Raw genomic sequence first — 18232 nt, 5'->3', positions numbered from 1 at the left:
GACAACAAAGGTGCAAGGAAAGAAATGCACTTTTAGTTATTAGCTAGTTTCCTACCATGAGTAGATCCAAGCAAGCACCTGCTCCTTCATTCAGGACCGTGATAGAAATGGGAGAAAGTGTCAGACTGAGTATCTAAAATGGTGTCTTTAAGCTGCGTCTGTGCTGACAGCAGAAGTGATGAGGCTGGATCATGAGGGGTTTTACGCTGGGTGGTTTTCTGACTGACGGGTGTAATAAATCATAACAACAACAATGTCTGTCTGGAATACTGACGGGATATCGCTTAAATGCTTAACCTCCAGCTCAAAACACTGCATTACCCCGTCTTTGGATATCACTGAGATGATAATGTTGACAGGGTGGCAGGTGATTACCTTTTTACTTGAAAATGTTATAAAAAAAAAAAAAAAAAGCTAAATCTCACCTGTCTACTTTCTTTATCCACTTTTAATGTTCAGGGATGAAGGGCAGAGATTATTACAGCATGTGTTGAGCAAAAGTACATCTTTGGCAGGTTGCCAGTGCTTCCTGAACAGCATCATTAACTCCTACAGGATATTTAGAGGTTTCAGTCCACTTGACCTGTCTGTCTTTGGACTGTTGGAATAAAAGACTACAACACCCAGAGGAGAAACCCGGCATGTTCACTGAGCCACTGAGGCCACTATATAATCTGTACCATGCTAACACTACCAACAGCATCGTCCACTGTTCAGATTATATGCTCACATTAAGTTTTGTGAAACGTTCCTCCACGATGAACTGCATTATACATACAGCATGTGTCCCTGTGTCCCTTTATATGATAGTAGCACAAACTGAAGAAACTTTCTCAAATGCACATTAATTAATTTTGGCCACTTCAGCACAGAAAAACATCAAAACATGCAGAAAAAACACACAACTACCACTTATCCTGAGAGTGGTTTTGGTTAATGAGTTGTCCTTCTCGTTGCCTGACAAGTGTAAGTCCAACATTCATTCTTTTTTTTTTTTTTTTTAGCTCTACTTTGTTCTCCGCCAGCTCCTGATAAAAATCTCTGGATCTTAAGCTCACTAGACCTTTTTCACCAGCTAACTCTAGTTGCTAATTTTGTCTGTCTGCTGTTTGGTGCTGAGCAGGTAGCATATAGTCAGTTTATCAGAGGTTGTTTGCTGTTGCAACACCATTTAAAACATATGGTTTGTATGCTGGTATTTCAGATTACCAAAAACCTAGAAAATATACTGCATGTTACCGAGTCCAATGTTCCCATTTTCTTTCTGAATAGATGCTCAGTAAATCCAATTTTTTGCCTCATAAGAATTTTTGTGTTTTATCTATTTACAAGGCATATTAGCCCTTTTCTATTTAACTCACTTCATGCATGGAGCATTCATTTGCATTTTAAGACACTTTGCTTGCTTCATGAAATTTCAGGAAGCTCCTGGAGACACATCCTCTGAGTTTTTGTGAAAAGAGGCTTTGTAGTGCAGGTACAAAATGCACAGTAGCTGTGACTCATCAAGTCTTTCAATTTTATTTGACACTTAGGCAGTTACTCAGCTGGTTTTCCATAAGTCTATTGTATTGTAAGAAGGAGCAGAGATTAGACTCGCTGGCAAAAATGTTGATCCTCTTGTGAACAAAACTGCCACTTTTCTGCCAAGGATGGAAATGTTTGACACAGTCTTGCATCATGATGTGAGCATTATATAAAACACTTGAAACTCAGCTTGTTCTTGTGACAAGCTTGTATTCACTTCACAGTATGATGCATTTTAACTAGGGGTGGGAATCTTTGAAAATCTCTCAGTGATGACGTAGAAGCTTCACAATATCCTTCATGTTTGTCTCACAAACTGTAATTATTTAGTCATTAAATCAATGCTTGCAGCCGCTGCCTCTTTTGAAGATGAAGCACAAGATAACTCTAGCGTGTGTGTGTGCTGTAGATGGTCTGGCTGCTGCACTGCCCTCACAGCTGAGTTCCACCTTTTTTCTTCTGTCAACATCACGTTATTAACTAACATTCAGACATTTTTGACATTTGTGAATCAATGCAGAATCGTCCACATCACGATGCGTCTAAGAATCATTTTTTCCTCCCACCCCTAATTTGAACTCTCCACTTTTTATGTAAGGAGTACATATTGCAGTTTATTGTCATATTTTGTCATATGGACAGGTTATAAAGGTCTAAATACAGTTCTATGACGGAGGAAATCTCACTTTGACCAGCAGTTTTCATAAAGCTCTATTAAACTATCTTTGGTTTATATCTGGAAATGCTCTTAGATCTTCATCGTCTTCCGCCTGGACCACTTCTCTGCTTTGTTGATTCCTTAATCGTCGGTTTATTTGTTTCTTCATGCTTCATTCGGTCGTCTTCGCCTGCTCGACTCCAATTCCATGGTCACTCCTCACCTAAAACAGGGATGCAGCTCAAAAAGCCTGCATGCACTGCACACACACACACATTCCTGGGGCTGTATGAAAGCTGACGTTTCCAACATAGTGCATTTTTAACTTGATTAATACAGTTAATTATGTACCAGCAGCGATTTTTCATGCTTTTCTGAAAGTATTTACTTCATTTCTAGATTTTTGTGGCTCTTCCTTATACAACCAGATCACATCCCAGGGCTCAAACCTCAGGAGAGCAGATTGGAGAGAATACTGAGGGGGAAAATTACACCATTGAAGGATGATTTTCAAGCAGGCCTATTATTTTGTCACTATCATGAATTAAATATTTTGTTTTAGCTGGTGCTCATTATGCACTGCTCATTCGAGATAAAAATTACTGCTGGCTATATGAAAGTTTAAATTAGTTCATCTAGCTAATTGCTGTATGATTGATTATATAATTACAGAGTATTTGTTCCCTGGCTGTTATAGTCATAGTTCTGCTAGTAATTCCCTAACTGTGGTGATGCAGTTTCACAGATGTCGATCTTTGGAGGCTAATGTGTGTATATGTATATATAAGTGTGTGTGTGTGTGTGTGTGTGTGTTGTAGGGTGCATGGCCTGTGTGTTGCAGGGTTGTATTTTCTCTCCAGCCTTTATATTTCCTGATGTTTGTTCTGCTCCTGTGAGATTACGCAATGCAGAGAGATGCTCCAGTTTCTCTCTGTGGCCTCGAATTCAGCAAACAGCCAACGCTTGACAAATACTCGCCCGCTCACTCTAAAAAAAAAAAAAAAAAAGACAAGAAAAAAAGATGGATCTAGATCAGACGCATCAATTTTTAAGCACCCTCTCATTAGTAAAACATGAAAAATAAGACCATTGTAGATACGTCACATGAAGTTTCTACTGATATCCCTTGTAGTCGGGGCTGCAGTTTGAGAGAAGCACGTTATCATAACCATAGATCCTGCTGAAAGTGATGTTTGCACCACAGATTTTCATTTGAATTCCTACTATTTAAATCATAATATGAAATAAGCTCCAGAATAATTGACAAAAATCCAGCTTCCTGTCTCTGGCTAAACCTGAAGCATATTTATAGTTTAACTACTGACTTTAAGTGCTTTGATAAACCTCTAGATGTTTTTAGCATGTGAAATACTTCTTCTTAATTCAGAATGACAGCCAGAAATGCATCAGGTGAAATGTTCCAGTACTCGTATACAGCATGTTACACACCCTGCTCATTGCTCAGACAAAAATGAAAGAGTTGTGTTTTTGTCTGAGCAGACATTTGTGGCTAAAACACAACACAGACTGCAAGTCAAAGCACTTAACCATCACTGAATTTTATTAAAATTTCAAAAACAGCAAAGAAAGAAGCAAATAAGACATGGCTCTATATTTAACAGCTGCAAAAATCTGTGTGAGGTGCCAACTATGCATGTTTTGATTTTTTTTTTTTTTGGTAACACTAACAGGCACACAAAATATTGAATATTTACCAAGAAATGATTAAGGAACAAATCTGGAACTTGCTGATTATTGATGAAGCTCTAATAAGTTGTTCCTGAATAACTCAGAAACATGGAATTTAACAATGATGAGAACAGACTGTGAGATGAGACATTATGTAAGGAAGTGAATCCACATTTAGACCATTTTTTCTTCATTTCAAAAGTGAATCAGTGATGGTTGATGCACTTGTGATCTTTTGTTCGTTGATCATGTTTTTCAGCCGCATATGTCTGCATGTAAGGTCAAGTACATACAGTCAATCTCATTAAATCTCAGACTCTCCACATTGAAAACTTACATAACACTTTATTTTAAGTCCCCCTATTTAGCATTTATAAGCGATATATAAAAAGTTAATAAACGGTTTACATCACACCAATGTAGTATGAGAATTTATTGTTGTATTTGTCAACTATAACTCCTCCTGTGGGCATTTATATTTGGATGCTGCTGTAAACAGATAATGACAATATATTAAAACACAGTTGTAATATTATAAAATATGTCTTCATAGGAGTTATAATTCTTGAGAAATAGTGTACTGTATTAATATACACTTAAAATGTCCTTATATCTGCTACATTATAGTGTGTTATAAACCTTTATTAAATGTTTATATACTATTTATAAATTATAAATAGGACTTAAAGTAAAGTGTTATCAAAACTTCTTCTCATGTCTGTTGGTAATGCATCCTTCTGCCAAATGACAGTAGTATTTGCTTCCCTGTCACACTTTGGAGTCAGTTTCATAAAGAAAGAATCTGTTTTTTACAAGAATGATGTGGGTTTATCATATAGACATGTGGTCCTTCCCTCATCTACAGTATGTATGTGTGTGTTATTTAGAAGGTTAGTGGATTGTTTGGGGTTTAGCTTCTGTATGTGTAAAATAGCAGATAGCCCAAATGGCCTGAGATGTTCTCAGTTAGTTTTGTTGTTGGTGATGGTCAGATGAAAAAATATATGATCTGGAGATAGTTGAAGCAACAGTTATCAAAGTGATGTTGGGAAATCTAGAGTTACTTTAAACTACAGTTAAAAATGCAGCCTGCCGCTCAACCTAACAGCTCTGCTTCACTTTGAACATGTCACCCTATTCTTTGAAATATTTCTGGCTGTGTCTGGAAATGCACTTGTCAGTGTTCAAACTTCACCATCAGACACTGCAGATGCTCTGTGGCATCACTGCATCACAGCGACTGCAGTCGTCCACATATGAACATCCTGACGTTCCGTATAGCCGCTGGAGCAACTTTTATGAGACAAATTAATCCTCTCTGAGATCCTGCAGAGATATTTTTTCCTTATTTGTGTGCAAGTGTTTTCATGAGAGAGTGATTAAGCAAACGTTATCTGTATCTAGTTTGCCTCTGCAGCGGGATGGGGGGTGGGGGTGGGGTCTCTGACTGAAGGAGACAAAATGGTGATGAACAGCCCAGATGAGCAAGTAAGTGGATTATAAGATGGATCACCTCTCTGCAGCATGATGGGACTCTTTGAGCAAATATTGAGACTGTGTGTAAGGCACAGGTGAGGTGGGGGGCGTGAAAACACACACACACACACACACACACACTCCCTGTGTATAGTACAGTGTGCTAATTGCTCTCATCTTACCTATCTACTGTAGCTATGGCAACACATCTTGATCGTTATAAAGGGGCTGTAGAACAATTTCATGAAACCTGCTGAGTGACCATATCAGTTTTTCAGAGTGTCACACACTCATCTTTTCGTGTTCTTTGCTGGTGTCTCTGTATGTTTGTCCTCGTCTCTATGACGACATACCTTACATGTACAATACATATACATACCCTGCATATGTATTATATTACAAATGCTGAAAAACCTACTTTGCAGACAGATAATTTATGCTTGATCAAATCTACGCTATAATACACTTTTTATTGTGTATATTTGCACCATTTTCATGCTTAGTGCAAAACTTTGTTGACGTTTCCTCAAATGCATTGTGAGTCATTTCTGCCCTTCTAACTAATTTTGTGTGTGATTAGCTGAACGATCTGGCCATTCAAGTGAACCCCTGCAGTATAATCGCCTATCGCTCAAATGAGTCACCCATAAACAGTAAGTGGCTGATAAAGTGGTGAAATGAAGCGCTCAGTTAACTACTGCTATGAAACAGCAGATTGATCAAGCTCCACCAGGGCTGTAGCTTCTCAGACAGAAGATGCCACTAATCTAAGTACTTGAACCTAAAGTCTTAAAAGCAATGATTCAAACATTCTTTCCACAAGATTTGCTAATAAAAAATGAGAGATAGTCCACACACTGAATACTGAAAACTCCCAAAACATTTAATGATGCAACATGGTGACCTTCAAAGTCTTTTCTGCACACCGTCCACCTTCTGTTCTTGATTTTCTTCCTTTGAGCATCAGTGAGGTCGGGCACTGAGTTTGGGAGATGACGCCTGGCTCGCAGCCAACGTTCCTGTTCGTCCCAAAGGTGTTGGATGAGGTGGAGGTCAGGGCTCTGTGCAGGCCAGTCAAGATCTTCCACACAAAACACTTTCTTTGTGGAGTTCACTTTGTGCATGTGGGTCGTATCATGATGAAACAGGAAAGCGTCTTCCTGTTGCCTCAGAGTTGTAGCACACCACTGTCTAAAATATAATCGTGTAAAAGATTTTCCTGTTGCCCAAACCTTAAAAAAACAACCTCAGAACATCCTCATCTACATGCTTTTGGCCATACAGTATACTGTAATAATTAAAACAATGAAAAAAGGACCTTAAAGTTGACATATGCACATTCCCAGGTCTATATTTACGCTCCGGGGCTCTACTGGAATATCTTTGCATGATTTACTGTTCTCCTTATTTATCTTATAACGGACTTTTACCCGGTGAACCCACTCTGTTCTGATTGGCCAGCAGACTTTGAGGAGAGGCTACGTCAAGAAACATCAGATTTTACTTCTTTTTCTCGGTCTTTACTCATAATGGAAACCTCTCAAATACAACCAAGCCCGAATCCAATCTGAAATATGGGTGTGGACAATGCTAACAACCTTAGCAACAAAGGCTACGGAACGGACTGCCGTTTGTGGGCATGTGCAAACAATCTGACGTCATGACGAGGTGGATATAGAGGTACCTGTGTTAAGAGCATTTTTACATACATTTACTTTGAGTTTTGGAATTTTGACCATTTTTAACACGGACATCCGACATTACAGTATGAAAACCACCTTTAACATTCACCATTCACTGCTGTGATTTAAATAACTGAACAGCAAAACACAACTTTTGCACATAAAGCATTTCAGCCACTTGCTGAGTTACTTCAGGCAATCCGCACTGGGAAAACCTCATAACTCTAGCTATTGATCTTTCTTAAGCTTTACTTGAAGGATTACATACTGCTCAGTCACGGTCAGGCTAAAAACAAGGCCATTTTTCTGAGTTCTTGAGAAGTTGGCAGCACATGTTTTCACCCGACAACAACAGTTTGTCGAAAAATCAGTTGTTGAGGTTCTTTTCATAACATTAGAAGTGGAGGATAAATCATCATACGGCTGCCTTTCTTTTCCTCAGAGAACCACTTTCCTCAATAATGTTCGCTGTTTGTGATCACCACCTACTTATTTTGTAATATCAGGCTGATTTAAGCCCTCTGCAGGCTGCAATACAACTCAACTACTGTATAACCCCCTGGACAGAGCTGATATAACACAGATAGTGGGCAGTTTTATAATAACAATTATTAATCTGCATGGAGAAATTCTCTTTTTACTCTCTCAGAGGTCAGAGGGCAGCTTCAGATCTTTTGCACTGGTTTGGATTTACAGTAATTACTTGCTCAAGGGCACTTCTGCCAGTTTTCCTGCCTGAGCTTTTTTTTTTTTTTTTTTTTAAAGGGCTCCTTTCATCACTAATTCTGCAGCCAAACTGACTTCAGTTCACTTTTTTAAACAATTAGGACAAATTCACCCACATCATGACAATATTAAGAGATTTTAAAGATAATATTCTTATGCAGATAAAATGTTAATTTATGGAGAATGTTTTACATGCCCTTAAGACAGAAAGGAGCAGAAGTTCAGCTGAGTTTTTGAGCAGGGCTTAATTTTTTTTATAACATGAGTGTATGAATTTTCTTGTTTTCCTCATTACAGAAGCTTCAGCTCAGTGACACAACATGTCACATCTGTTGGATGCATCATCAGAGTGTAAACCTTTCCTTTCCTTTCCTTTCCTTTCCTTTCCTTTCCTTTCCTTTCCTTTCCCGTCCTTTCCTTTGTTAATTGTCAGACATGTCAGGTTGTCAGGCGTACAGTTAAACAGCTTGAAAAGACACCATTCAGTTTGTTTGGTTGATGTCAAGGTGCAGTGCACGCACAGCTCAACATGTTTGGCTGCAATAACTTCAAAAAGGGAATGTTATACTGTAACCATATGTTTCTTACCAGGCTTAGTCAGCCACTTCTTTCACTTACATTATTGATGTGCGGAGACTAGGATGTAATATAGTGGTCACGTGTTGTGTTTACACTGCTAAATTACATTATCCATTTGCCGGGGTTCATATTTAATTTACGATTCTCCAAATGAATAAACCTACACCCGAAGTTCTGCTCACTTTCTACATAATGGCTTTCTTTTGTGTCGTTCGTTCACCAGTCCAGTCCAATTAAAACACACTGTGCAGAAATGCATATGAATGTGTTCACTTGCATAAATGTGTCTCCCTACCAGAGTTTGAAGAACACGTGTGTGTGTGTGTGTGTGTGTGTGTGTGTGTGTGTGTGTGTGTGTGTGTGTGTGTGTGTGTGTGTGTGTGTGTGTGTGATATGGCAGGAGTAACAGACTCATCCCAGCCCCTCCACCAGGTTAAATTGATGATGCCAATAGTTTAAGTAGCGTTGCTGTTTCCCTCCATTCGGCTGTATTGATCCTCTCTCCTCAGGGCGCCCATCCCAAATTAGCAAATAGATCACAGCACCTTGTGAAGCAATTAATTTGGCCTCAGAGAATCTCTTTGTTCTGTTTGTTGGTCTATGTGGCAATATACTGTAGATAAAGAGACTAATATGGGTTATTATCAGCTGCTTAGAAGAAATTGATTCACATGCTTTGCCAGAGCCCAGGGCGTATAAGCTGTTTGGTGCTGGAGAGTAACGAGCAAAATCATGCAGGCCCAAATGCATGGATACTAATGTTACCAAGCAACATAGCGAGCGCCATATACACTGAGTAGTAATGTCACCAACAAGTTAGAGATGAATGATGAACAAAATTAGTGAAATGACTAATGTTGTGAATCTCTTACCAACCAAAATAGCAGTTTTTACTAAACAGTCTGAATCTGATATAATTGAAATGAGAGTTTAACCTGATGTTCAACCAATCAGCAGTGCAGATGTTCAGCTTCAAGGGCTGCAACAAATGATTATTTACATTATTTACATTCCTTTAGATTCATCATTTAGTCTAAAGAATTCCAGAAAGTTGTACAAATTTCCATCAAAATCTTCCAAATTCAGGTGTTGGAACCAACTAATGTTTGGCATTTTTGCTTGAAAAATGACTGAAATGATTATCAGATCTGATAATACATTGGTTGTTTCTGTTAGTATTACTGGAATCTTTAAAGGATCACAGTGGCATTAATTCAGACAAACATATAAAAACTACAAGAAAGAAAGCACAGGAAATAAATACTATTTACTGCTGCATAAAAGAAATGGTTACATTTATAGTTATTGAGATAAATGTGACATTTTATTCCGATAGACTTTAGATTATATCACCAGCCGTCTATAAATCCCGATGTACCTGCTTTATTAGAGGACAATCTGTGCAGCATGGATGGAGGCTGTGAGGATGGAGGAGAAATCAAGAGTGACACATGAAAAAGGTCATGAGCTGGGCTTAAATGTTTCCTGTAACCCAGACAAGCCAAACGTTGCTGTCTCCTAAAGGTTTAAGGTTAAAGTCAATCCCTGGTGCTGTTTGGGTGGAGATAAGAACAAGGGACTGACTGTGTGAGGACATCCGAGTGGCCTGCTGGGACTGCTGCGCTTCGGAGCAGAAAGAGAAAGTTTGATAGAAGCATCGCAAGTAAGAACCTGAGAGAGATTAGCACTAATGAGCTGTGACTCAGTCGTGGAGAGAACGGACTGTTAATGACGCTCTGTTATTCTGCTTCTCGCTCTTTCTCTCTCACTTTCACACACACACACACACACACACACACACATATGTACATTCACATGCTCATATACACATCCATATGCACCGGAGGATTAGGTATGAGCATCATCACCATCCCTCTGTTCACCCTCGCTCCAGCATGGCTTTTTGTTTTTCTCATGGTGTCATTAAAACTGTTATCTGAAAACATTTAAATCGGACAGCTGGAGCCACAGATACCTGAAGCTGTTTCAGTGAATTTGCCAAAAGAAAAAAAGAAACAGCCGGATTAGAGACGTTCTTAAGCCTAAGAAGGCTCTGAAAGCCATGCAAAAGTACAACACGGTGTTAGGCGGAAAGCTACGTAAAGCTCGGCTTTGTCCTCTTTCACCTTCAACATCCATAATGTTTTTCTCCAAATATGATCAATTATTGATGAGGGAAAACAGCATGAAGGAGACTGTCAGGGTGCATTTTTATCATTGCTGCATGATGGGGGGAAATCTTGTTTTGAAATGAAATGCGAGTGTGTGTGTGTGTGTGTGTGTGTACCGTCAAATTGCAGTATATGTGTGTATGAGAGAGAGGGAGAAACGCAGCCCTGCAACTAGAGCCGGCCCTGACCAATGTGGTGCCATAGGCGAGGTTTTAGCTGGTGCTCCTTGCATCGTAGCCAGTTCCACCACCAATGTTCATACACTCACACAGAAACTGCACAGCTTTATGTCTTTGAGATTTTCTTTATTTTTAGAAACAAAAAACCCCTCCCACAAAATAAAAACAGTATTAAAGAACCTGATGCTGCATTGCTGGAAGATGCTGAGGTGGAGAAGGTGTCTGCAGGTGGCCCAGGATTTGCAGTGGTGGGATTAAAATATTTCAAAAGTGCATCTGAAGAGAGAAGAGGAGTATATGTGACCATTGGGTGTTACATTATATTCATAAAAAAGCTGCTGATGGTGAAATCCAGCCAATAACGGCACCCAATCCCCATTATAGCTGATAACAGTATATACATAAACAGCAAGAGTAGACCGGGGGCAACTGTAACATCTCAAATTGCACCAATCAGAAACAAGACAGAACCATGAAACTCATGATGTACATGATCCCTCTCTGCTGCTGATGTCTCTAACTATATCTAAATGTTGATAAAAGGAAACCCATTTTTTGTGTGTGTGATGCTGTTTCTGTTGCTTATTCATTAATTGTTTTTATATTAGTATAATTATGATTAATTATACTGTTTTAGTTTAACTGGAATTAATTGTTCAATCGATATTAAATTGTTTTAACTATATCTATATTCACAAGAGTTTATTGTGGTACTTGGTATTTATATGAAGGTATTATGTGTGTTGTTACAATCGCCCCTGCATGTGGGGGCAGATGTAACATTTGACTTCTAGTGTTTCAATCAATACTGTGGCTCTAACGTTGCTTGTAAAAACATTTGATGATTGTTAACAAGTAGAACACAGATACAAGTTTCCTACATACAAACTGCATCCAAATAGTTCAAAAGGTTTTTGAGTTATGACAGAAAACCCAAAAATTGTTACAATTGCCTGCAGTCTCTCCTACACCCAGGAGACGCCAGGCAACTCAGAAAATAGGGTCTATTTAATAGGCTATTCTATGTAGTTATGTTGTTGTGGGCTTTTTTTGCAATATTTCCCTCATTTGGGGCGCCCCTATGGATGGACGGCACCTCTAGCATTCGCCTATACCGCCTATGCCATAGACCAGATCTGCCTGCAGCAATTTATTAGAAACACAGAGTCACAATGTAATAAAAGGAAAGAGCAAAGCGCTGAGTCAGAGAGCAATAAAAGAAGGAGTTTTGACTAACAGTATGCGCTTTCTTGTTATTCACAGTATTTTAAGGACCACTCCTTGAGCCTGTATAAAATGACGCTCCCAGGTTGATACTTGGACAAACTGACCGAAGGTGACAAAAAAAAATGTAGATGATCAGACGGTTTAGACTACAGGAGGACAGCAGTGCAGACAGGAGCTGAAAAAAACACACTTAGATAATAATGTTTTTGTTCTGTCTCTCTCTCTCTGGCTCTTCCTGTTTTTATTTATGTTTCTCCTTATTTCAGTTTTTCACAGACCCTTGTGCCAGCAGCCCCTGTCTCCATGGAAACTGCAGCCGGAGCAACGGCGGGGAGGAGGGGGAGCCGGCTTACACCTGCGAGTGTAGTGAAGGCTACGAGGGGGAGAGGTGCGATCAAATCCTATTGGACCTGCCGGCTGCAGACTGGGACCTCGCCACCCCCTCCGCTCCTGAGCTGGCTACTCCCGTCGCCTCCACGACCGTAGCCGCCACTCAGCCGCCGCAGCCAACCACCGTGCCCTCCACCACAACACCAGCACCTCCCACCCTGCAGCCATGGAAACCCAAACCTGGGCAGAGGCTGCTGGTGGTGCCGTGGGAGGCAGACAGGGTGAGACGAACTTCCGCGTTGAACTCACGCTACTGCGGACTGACTTCATCTTCAGAATCTATAAACAAATATATATATTATGTGCGTGTGTGTCCTCTTTCAGGTGACTGAGGGTCTGCACTGTGTGAGCAGTGAGCTGTGTGAGCTGACATCAGGAACTCTGACTCTGTCTCTAGATGTGCCCGAAGAGACGGCTGTAAAGTAAGAGCACCATTAAAGTACCTTTTTATGACTGACATCTGTCTCCTTAAAGGAATACTCCATTAAAACTGTATCTTTCAAGCCTGCAAGCAGTGGATATTTCATACTCGGTCCACTCACACAGATGTTTTGCCTGGTTAGACCTCTTCTCAGGACTGTGTGAACATGTACAGACTGTTCTATGTATATATCTCTGTTGGAACAGGACAGATTACACCTTTATCATGTTTATGACTTCATAGATTTTGGTGACCTCACATACAGTTTTAGTCGCATTGTCCTAGTAGGAAAATTGCAGGTGTTACTAATATCATTAACAATGGCTCTGTTTTATTAAAGTGTCCCCATAAACCATGACAGTGAGCCGGTAATTGGAATTCAGCCATCGTTAATTTTATTATTAACACCTGTGCTTTTCCTCGCTGTGACAAAACTAAGGCTGCGGTCCAACTGTCTTTTTTGCTCAGGAAGGTTCCTAACTGAGTGAAATGACCTGGAAGTATTTAAGTGGCAGCATTGATAAGAGCTGGTCGAATTCTCTAAATGCTGAGAAAAGGTACTTCAGTGCTTCCTTTCTAATCTCTTTTAACATAGGATACACTTGACCATCCTTTACGAAAGGAAAGGAGATAATTCTGTGCCACAGTTCCTTGCAGCAGCAATATTTAAAGCGACCAAGCGACGCACCATTCAGACAAAATAAAGTTTCAATAGTATAAAGTGTAAATAAATAACTAGTGTGCTGTTTTTTCCTCTTTTTTTTAAACCTAATGATGTATTATTGTTGTGTAAGGCAAAACAACAGCAATATTCTGTGTGGAAACACATTAGATATGCAGGAACAATTTCAGTTATGCTTTGATGTTATGTTCAATTGAAGCATTCCCTGTGATCTATGTCCAAAACACACATCAGCATCCTCTTGCCATTTGTGAACACAATGCTATGAGCCTCCATAACCCTCCTCTTATCAATGTTTCTTTGGTTTCGCTGTGAGGTGAGCCACACAGCAGCAGCAAGCCCAATGTCTTTGCTGTACAACTCTGATACTCCCCAGCTGCCCTTTTATAGGCCAGTAATTGAAGATGGGCTCATTGGGATATATATGATTCAGCTGGCTAGATGGTTATTGGCCAATCGTTGAGTGCAGTAGCGTTGGGTCCTTGATTATCTGATAGTAATATCTTTGGGGAATCAACGATTTTGTCACATTGCACATCCACAGCCTGTATCAACCATAACAACTTCAAAGCACATTCAAGTCAACATTTCAAGGTGTTTGCTGAGTTGTGTGGTGGTTCTTAAGCTATTATAACAGATCATAATCGGCATATTAATCATAACAGAAGCCTGTCATTCAAGAAAAAGGGATGTGAGACATTTTTAGACCTCATGACGTTTTTCATCGAGGTCAAGGAAAAGTAGTTTGGAAAAAAGGATAGGACGTACTTGTTGACCGCAGCCAAAATTTGTTCACTGATAAAAAAGCCTAATCTCAGCAGAGTTCTGCCCAAATCTAATCAGCCAGAATAAATGCAGGTCCCTTAAAAGATAAAGTCTTCCTTTAAAAAGTAACAACAAGTGAAAATTTTGTTTTTGTTCGCATCCAGGGGATCAGGTCCTCACTGTACTGCAGTGTACACAGCATGTGGTTAGTATACTCTGACAGGTGCGGTACAGGTGCAATAGGGTTTCAATTTTCAAAAAAGCTCAGAGAAACAGTGTGTTTCTTGCATGTTATTCAGTTACACTTCCGAATTAAGCCTAAAAACGGCCTTAATTGCCTGTTGTAATATTTGCCTGTTTTTTTGGACACTAATCAACAAGAATAACAACAAAAAATACTGTTTACTGTATTCATAATCAACATAAAGAATACATAGAAATGTTAAAATAGAAGCTGCTTTGCACAGCATTTTATCTGCATACTTACCATGCAGCAACTTTTGTAATTGTCCGCAACACTACGACTTGAATCTACGCATGACTAGCATGGCTCCTGAAACTCTGTATTACACGACTCCAGGTGTTTTCCATCTTTTCAGAACATATTTGCTCATCAACAATATTACATTAATTCTGTGAAGAAGGTCAATGAATTATGCAGAAGCAACGGTCAAGGTGAATATTGAACGTCCTTCATGTTGCCCCTCATTATAGATGGCAGACACGACTCAGGGTTCATGTTCACGATGGCAGACTGGGAGCTACGAGCTGCAAGTTAATCAACTGCTGCTGCTTTGTTTTCATACTGTATAATTACACACGACACCTGATTGCAGACCCAGATGCAGGCAGTGAAGGACACTTACATACAAACACACCCGCACCACTTAGAAATGAAGCACTGATCCAAAAGTGACATCGATTTAGAGATGCTGATAATTATGTAATAAAACTCTTGTATCCCAAAGAGGCTGCAGAGTGAGTGAGAGAGTGGCTGTCACTCTGCCACTTTGTGTTTGCAAAGAATTACAGATAGACTACAATGTTATGTAATAATATTAACAACACTGATGCTGAGTATTACTCAATAGAGTATCAACTCTTGTCTAATTAACTTAATTGCTTTGAAATTAATTTAGTAAATAACAACCGTTCACTAAGCCCCACCCCCACTTTGTATAGCCTGTGGAGCTTTCAGTCTTTGCACAGCACGAATGCTGTTTAGAAAGATAATGGTGACAGATTTACCACTCAGACTACTTTGTTAATTTTGAAACAAAGTGCACTTGGTTTCAGACAGATGTAAACAACAGCAGGCTTCTCATTTCGAGCTAACAGCTGTCGATTTAACATGGACGTAGGTCATAGTTAGCTAGTTAATTAAGTTCATGTTACCTCTATGAGTTGGTTTAAAATGCTTTCTGCAGCTGAGTTTTTAGCTAATGTTTCCAGCTGACTGGTTTTAAAATAAGAATCCTGTACATCGGTCCTAAATGTGCACTTGATAGCTGCATTAATGGTATTGTACCAAAAAAGTCAACATCCTCACCAGTTGAGGACCCTGTAGACATGAAAATAAAGAACCAGCATTGTTCTGAGCTCGTTTGTCCTAATAGCATAAGGAAAAATCTAAGATTAGACTGTTATTCTGCTCTAACATAACCCTTTTTTGCTGCTTAGTGTACATGCTTGTTTGCATTTTTAAAAGTATGTTCACACTTTGAATGTTAAAAGAGACTTTAGAATGAGGACTCACATATGTATTCCTTTGGCAAACTGAGTAACTTTAGCTGGGTTGTTGACAGAGCTGCTAACGTTAGGTGCTACGGAGGGTAATTCTGTACAAGGCCGGCTTCTACAAAGTTATGAAATACATCACAGTTGATGTGTTAGTTGTTAAGAGGCTTTCATAATATAATCTGTAACCCCACATACTAATGTAGAAAGTTAACAATGTGCTTGGTTATTACTGTAGGTTGGTAATGACTGCAGTTCATGTTGGAGCAGAAAAACACAGTTTAATTCATTCATTATACTTAAGTTCTTGTGCTCTTATGATAGCCCCATGCACAATGCGTCAGCGTCTGGAGAAATCCAAAGCTTGACATATCTGTTGTGCCTATTTATAGCAGCTATGACTGGATGATTGGGTTTAGCAAATGGTTAACTGATTGGCCGCTATAAAAACTTGAAAATGGAAAAAAACAAAATGAAAATTAGATGAAAATACCAACGAAATGAACTTACATGAAGTTTTACTACATTGAAAATATGTCTTAATCTGCAGGGAACGTAGCTATAAAATATAGGGCATAATTTACAACTATCCCAAATCTCAAATTACTCATTTCAGCTAGACAGGAACAGCAGCTCCCCAGATATATGAGCTCCTTACGTTGTCCTGCAGGCTGAGCCCAGTCACCCTGCAAAGGAAAACTCATTTCAGCTGCTAGTAGCCTGTCCACCATCTTATTATTTCAGTCACTGCTCACAGCTTCACCTTCAGACCAATGCAGCTTCCTTTTTTCACTAAGATTTTGGGACAGCCGTTGTGCCGATCCACCTGTGACGCTCCGACTTGCCCTGACTAATGAACATGACCCAAAATATGTTCCGTTTATATCCTGAACTATGCTCTGCTGTTTTCCTCTGATGGTATTTTATCTCTCCTAAAAGTGGGTTGCATATTTTTTGTAATGTGGGAATGATTATTTCAAGTGTGGGTGTGAGGTTAGAGGGATACTTAGAAGCATTTAGCTAGTGAGAGGCTTCATTCAAGCTGTTCAGTATCCGGCTAACAGTTCTGGTTGACAGATGTCACTCTGCTGCTATTTCTATCTTTCATGAGGACTCGTAGTGTAGTGACTCAGCTTGGCTCGGCTCTGGTCTTTGCTCTCTCCGTAGCAGGCTGGCAGCTATTGGAGCTCAGTGTCACATGTAGGAAACATGTCCTGAGTTTGGCTGATCTGCTCAGATGTTTACAGATGCAGTTATGAGCCTCCTCAATATCCTCTGATGGGCAGCCTCAACCACAACAGGCCTGCAGACAGATAATTGATCCTCTTGGTTCATGTTGTCCATGGTTTTTCTTGAGGTGAGAGGTGAAGTGAACTCTGTCTCTCCTCAGTCTCACCAAAATACCATTTGCATTATCGGGAATGTTGACTGGAATAATATACCTGAGTCAGTCATGTATGCTGAAGATTTTGATGTTATTAGGCTCAACCTTACCAAAGATTTCTTGGTAATAGGTCTGGTTTCTTCACATATGTGTCTAGAATTAGAGGTACAGTACTGTGCAAAAGTTTTAGGCACTTTAGATGTTTAGATTCTTATCCATAATAGAAAACCATCAGTGAGACATCTGATCAGCCCCAAATTTATTCTGCAACATGACAACGACTCCAAACATACAGCCAGAGTCATAAAGAACTATTTTCAGCCACATGAAGAACAAGGAGTCCTGCAGCAGATGGTTTGGCCCCCACAGAGCCCTGATCTCAACATCATGGAGTCAGTCTGAGATTACATGAAGAGACAGAAGCAACTGAGACGCCTAAATCCACAGGAGAACTGTGGCATCTTCTCCAAGATTTAGGAACAACCTTGAAAAACTGTGCAGGTGTACTGACGAGAACTGCCAAATCAAATATTGATTAGATTTGGGTTTCTTCTGTTTACTGAACTTTGTATGAAGTTAACAGATAAATAAAAAACATTCATGGCATTTTTTTTGAAAGTATCCTTACCTGACTTTTAGTGCCTAAAACTTTTGCACAGCACTGTATATATCAAAGTATTTACCACCATAAATACTTTCAAATATCCCTTTGACAACACGAGTCATACAGTGTCCAAACTTTAAAGGGTTCATCCTTTGGGGACCATAAATGTCAGTAGATTCCTTCTCATTAAATTTTGATTCTGTATGTCTGATCTCTTCCTCATGGCTGGATGTGGTGCTCCAGGGATCGTTTTGTCACCGGGGTCTGTTCATGTCTGCATGAAACCTTCCAACAGCAATAAAAATGAAGACAATTCAATTTTAATAAGGAAATTT

At 39.6% G+C, this 18232-nt stretch overlaps 1 protein-coding gene across 1 annotated transcript in view; it reads left to right on the top strand.

Moving 5' to 3' along the window:
* The window catches only part of dner (delta/notch-like EGF repeat containing), a 74139-nt gene that overhangs the window by 34488 nt on the left and 21419 nt on the right, over positions 1 to 18232 (top strand). Inside the window, exons 2-3 of the mRNA XM_067594482.1 lie at positions 12181 to 12525; positions 12629 to 12726. Coding sequence (XP_067450583.1) covers positions 12181 to 12525; positions 12629 to 12726 — 443 coding nt within the window. The remainder of the gene's footprint in view (positions 1 to 12180; positions 12526 to 12628; positions 12727 to 18232) is intronic.

The sequence above is a fragment of the Thunnus thynnus genome, chromosome 7, assembly GCF_963924715.1.
Source record: "Thunnus thynnus chromosome 7, fThuThy2.1, whole genome shotgun sequence".
Lineage (NCBI taxonomy): Eukaryota > Metazoa > Chordata > Actinopteri > Scombriformes > Scombridae > Thunnus > Thunnus thynnus.
The sequence above is the reverse complement of the archived record's forward strand: the minus strand, read 5'-3'. Positions and strand labels throughout refer to the sequence as shown.